General features: G+C 35.4%; 1 protein-coding gene across 1 annotated transcript; it reads left to right on the top strand.

The window, feature by feature from the left end:
- The first annotated feature begins 3387 nt into the window (after positions 1–3387).
- On the top strand, positions 3388–4465 carry LOC127093186 (tyrosine-protein phosphatase DSP5). Its single transcript, XM_051032083.1, has 4 exons — positions 3388–3478; positions 3891–3948; positions 4058–4101; positions 4203–4465. Exons 2-4 carry the CDS (start codon positions 3924–3926, stop codon positions 4458–4460), a joined length of 327 nt encoding a protein of 108 aa, XP_050888040.1. The 5' UTR covers positions 3388–3478; positions 3891–3923; the 3' UTR covers positions 4461–4465.
- The last annotated feature ends 740 nt before the right edge of the window (positions 4466–5205 follow it).

Raw genomic sequence — 5205 nt, 5'->3', positions numbered from 1 at the left:
ACACCGACATCTGCTTGGGGAATGTATTACCAACTAGCAGAGAATAACAAACAAAAATATATGACAAAGAATGCAATATGAATATCCGAATGTTTGAAAATTATATGCACATATGCGTGGTTTATGTATGATGAATACTGACAAACAGACATTTCTAACACAAACGGCTCCAAGGAGTATAAATATCCTGTACTACATCTCAAGAGAGAAAGCCAAAATCACCAGAGAGTACCCAATCTGCCAGGAATCAAAGATACCAGGAAGCAAAGACCTCCGTAGGGGATGAATCATCAGTCAATCCGGCTGGGGACAAGAGTCTATTGCACAGATAAAATCTGCCGCATAAGCAACTCTACTGAGGAATCTATCCAAGGGATAAAGGGATTCTAGGGATCAACCACCAAGTGCAGTACCCACCAAGGAGATCACGTTTGCCGAGGAGGAAAGTTTTCTACCCCGCTGAAGGAGAGAGTGGTGAATATCTCAACAAGCATACCACTCAGTAGGATAAACCACAAAAAGGCTCTAGAGGAAGAAGATACAGTCATGCCAGGAATATGAACAATTGTCTTACCCTGTTGGAGATCATACCATCCTTGGGAGAGCATTGAGGATCTCCTAAGTATCCTTTTCATCATTGTGAATGTTCACTTTGTTTAAAAACAAGTTATGAAAAATTCATTTTTTCGAAACAATGATATTTTCTCAATTAAAAGCATGCAAAACGTTTGTTGAATAGAAACAAATAAGAGTGCAAATAATTGGATAAAAGGCTCAAGTTTATTTGATGGAATGGTAGTCTGCAAATGGCAAGACTCCATAGATCTTTACAAATTTGAAATTGGTGATATATATTGGAAAATGGCTACATTTAACATAATGACCATTTCTCCACCAATTCTGAATTCGATGTATTCGAAGCTTCGGTTGATGACGAATGAGCAAGAATCTCCGACGGATGACAGTTGTAGAATAAAGTCTTGTCAGGATGCAGTTACTTGCCAAATCCCTAATTTTTGCCTAGATTGCCCCAGGGTGAGGTACTCAATCTAGCGGGATACAAATATTCATTTTTTTCATATCTCTAACTTTTGCCTGGACCGCCCTTTCGGGTTTTCAATCCACCGAGACGCTCATTTTTGCCTAAGCCGCCCTTTCGGGTTTTCAACTTAGCGAGCTATTCTGTTTTTATTTCTAGGCGAAGTATTTCTTGACTGCATCTGAATTCATAGGACGAGTGAAATCCTCCCCATCCATAGTTGTAAGCATCAAAGCACCGCCTGAAAAGGCTCTCTTAACAACATATGGACCTTCATAGTTTGGAGTCCACTTGCCCCTGGAATCGGGCGCGAAAGACAAGACTTTCTTGAGCATAAGGTCACCTTCTCGGAACACGCACTACGCCAAAAATTGGAATAGACAGCGCACCTTTGAGGGCGCTTTATTACAAAAGCGCACTCTAAAGTGAAGCGAAAAAATAAGGAGCGAACAACTGGAATAGACAGCGCACTTTAGAGGGCGCTTTTGTAATAAAGCGCCCTCTAAGGTGAAGCGAAAAAATAAGGAGGAGATAGAGGGACAACAATACAGAGCGCTTTTTAGAAAGCGCCCTCTAAGGTTACCCTTAGAGGGCGCTTTTAAAAAAGCGCTCTATAAGTCCATGTGCATTTCCAGTTTATAAAGCGCTTTTGGAAAGCCTTAGAGAGCGCTTTCATAAGCGCCCTCTTAGGCCCCCTTTAGAGGGCGCTTTTTTTCCACAAACGCCCTCTAAGGTCCCCTTTAGTAAACATTAAAATTATAACATACTGCGCGTTTTGTTATTTCACTCTCTTTTATTTTCGTTCTTTTTCACGTTAGGGTTCTCACTGCTACGATTTTCGCTACTTCTAAGGCGTTCTCCTTCCACCTCTGTTAGATCTACGACGTTTCCTCCTTCTATTAATTCGTTGTTAGCTGTTCGATTTTGACACCATAGGTATTTTTCTAATCTTCATATTACTTGGTTTCTCTTCTGGCGTTCGCTATTGTTCATTTTTGGTTTCATTTTTCTTGGTTCATACATTTATTGAGTATTCTCAACAATAATTATTGTGTTGCAATGCTAGCAATGGAGACTAGGCATTATGGGTTAAATTTCACCAACTGTTCCATTTTTTTTAGTTCTTTATTGTTAACTATGATTAAAATGACTCTTTATTTATTGATTTATTGATGTTATATATATATATATATATATATATATATATATATATATATATATATATATAATATATATATATATTATATATATATATATATATATATATATATATATATATATATATATTGCCCCTGGAATCGGGCGCGAAAGACAAGACTTTCTTGAGCATAAGGTCACCTTCTCGGAACACGCACTACGCCAAAAATTGGAATAGACAGCGCACCTTTGAGGGCGCTTTATTACAAAAGCGCACTCTAAAGTGAAGCGAAAAAATAAGGAGCGAACAACTGGAATAGACAGCGCACTTTAGAGGGCGCTTTTGTAATAAAGCGCCCTCTAAGGTGAAGCGAAAAAATAAGGAGGAGATAGAGGGACAACAATACAGGGCGCTTTTTAGAAAGCGCCCTCTAAGGTTACCCTTAGAGGGCGCTTTTAAAAAGCGCTCTATAAGTCCATGTGCATTTCCAGTTTATAAAGCGCTTTTGGAAAGCCTTAGAGAGCGCTTTCATAAGCGCCCTCTTAGGCCCCCTTTAGAGGGCGCTTTTTTTCCACAAACGCCCTCTAAGGTCCCCTTTAGTAAACATTAAAATTATAACATACTGCGCGTTTTGTTATTTCACTCTCTTTTATTTTCGTTCTTTTTCACGTTAGGGTTCTCACTGCTACGATTTTCGCTACTTCTAAGGCGTTCTCCTTCCACCTCTGTTAGATCTACGACGTTTCCTCCTTCTATTAATTCGTTGTTAGCTGTTCGATTTTGACACCATAGGTATTTTTCTAATCTTCATATTACTTGGTTTCTCTTCTGGCGTTCGCTATTGTTCATTTTTGGTTTCATTTTTCTTGGTTCATACATTTATTGAGTATTCTCAACAATAATTATTGTGTTGCAATGCTAGCAATGGAGACTAGGCATTATGGGTTAAATTTCACCAACTGTTCCATTTTTTTTAGTTCTTTATTGTTAACTATGATTAAAATGACTCTTTATTTATTGATTTATTGATGTTATATATATATATATATATATATATATATATATATATATATATATATATATATATATATATATATATATATATATATTATATATATATATATATATATATATATATATATATATATATATATATATATATATATATATATATGGTTAGGGTGAAACTTTTTTCGAATTGATGCATATACTTGTGTCCTGAACCCTATCCGGAGGAGAATTTGGAGTTTCTTAAATCACAGAATATTCGTCTATTTCAATTTGGAATTGAGGGGAAAACGGTAATTTTTTATATTCGTATTCATCATATATGTGTTCAAATGTGTTTAATCATGTTATTTCAATGTATGATGTTTTGAATTGGGTTTTGATTGTTGTTAAAAAGTCTGTGATTGTTTGAATCATTCTGAATTTTGTTAATGAAATTTCATTGAAATCATGAAATGTATGTGTATTACTCAAATTTTGAATTTTTTCTGTGATTGTGTTATTTTTGCAGATTATTAGATTAGGGTTTTAGGTTTAATTGTATAATTAGGGGAAAAAGGGGGTTTGGGGTTTATCATAAATATGGGTTGGTGTTAGCTGCTAATAATCATGAAATTTGACCTATGTGGATTGGTGATTCATTTTTGGTTTTATCTTTTTTTTTTATTTATTTTAGAGTTAATAAATCTTTGTATTTTTCTGCAGGAAGTTTCTTTACCTATTCTCAGTGATTCTATTATGGAGGCTTTGAAAATTTTACTTGGTATTTGAAGCAAGCTTATTCAACTTTGAAATGCAGATTTTTTGTATATCTTTGTTGGTGTTTCTCTTGTTTGTTAGATATCTAATTCCTTAATTTTGTCTGGTTTCAGATGTGAGAAATCACCCTGTTTTGATTCATTGCAAACGAGGAAAGGTATAAGATTGATCACTTGCAAGTTTATCTTCTCAATTCTGAATTTCTGTTTTGAATTCCTAATTGTTTGTTCTAATGATGATTTTTCTTCTGTAATACAGCATAGAACAGGTTGTGTAGTTGGTTGCTTCAGAAAGATGCAGAACTGGTGTCTGTCTTCTGTGTTTGAGGAGTACCAGCACTATGCTGGTGCTAAATCCAGGACAGCGGATTTAACATTTATAGAGATGTTTGACATCATAAATCTTAGGCAGTGCCTCTACAGCATCATCTACCAGTATCAAGGTGCTTCAAAGAAGCGCAGATTGATGTATCAAGGAGAGACTACGCAGAAGCCACCCCGTTTGACATCGTTTTAGCTGCTGCACTGGCTATCAACTACATTTTTGGATTTGGTAGAGAACTCATACTTCAAAGTAATTTTTTGGAGTCTTTGAACATATATCCTTAGGGTTTTTAAAGATCTTTTGAGTACTGCTATTGACATGCATATTCTCAGAGATGCTTTTGCTACTTAGTTTTATTCATAGTTAACAATAAAGAACTAAAAAAAACATACATCTCAGAGATGCTTTTGCTACTTAGTTTTATTTCTTTTTAAGTTATGAATTGGTTGTATATTTAGAATCTTTAGAAGTTAAACAATTATATATCAGTGGATTGTTGTATATGTATGGATTGTTGTATATAAGGCTTATTGAATGCAATGTGTGAAAAAGGGCTTCAAATTATACAGTTTTAGGTGTAGTGCTTCAATATACAGGTTGTCTAAAATAAATAAATAAATATAGCGCTTTTTAAAAAAAATAAATTTAAATAACCATCCACTTTAGAGGGCGCTTTCCAAAATAAGCGCTCTCTAAACCCTTTAAATTTCCACTTTAGAGGGCGCTTTCCAGTAAAAGCGCCCTCTAAACCCTTAAAAGTTTCCACTTTAGAGGGCGCTTTTCAGTAAAAGTGCCCTCTAAACCCTTAAAAGTTTCCACTTTAGAGGGCGCTTTCTTTAAAAAGCGCCCTCTAAAGTGGCCCTTAAAGGGCTTAAAGAGCCACTTTAGAGAGCGCTTTCACCAGGAAAAAAAGCGCTGTCTTTACCTATGCCAGCGC

The sequence above is a fragment of the Lathyrus oleraceus genome, chromosome 6, assembly GCF_024323335.1.
Source record: "Lathyrus oleraceus cultivar Zhongwan6 chromosome 6, CAAS_Psat_ZW6_1.0, whole genome shotgun sequence".
NCBI classification, from domain to species: Eukaryota; Viridiplantae; Streptophyta; class Magnoliopsida; order Fabales; family Fabaceae; genus Lathyrus; species Lathyrus oleraceus.
Note: the sequence above shows the minus strand (reverse complement) of the source record. Positions and strands in the feature narration are given on the sequence as shown.

Bases quoted from the DNA above. Each gene is read 5' to 3' on its own strand.
- LOC127093186 (XM_051032083.1), top strand. From the start codon at position 3,924: ATGGAGGCTTTGAAAATTTTACTTG. The intron at 3,949-4,057 runs GTATTTGAAGCA...GTCTGGTTTCAG, and splicing joins GGCTTTGAAAATTTTACTTG to ATGTGAGAAATCACCCTGTT. The intron at 4,102-4,202 runs GTATAAGATTGA...TCTGTAATACAG, and splicing joins TTCATTGCAAACGAGGAAAG to CATAGAACAGGTTGTGTAGT.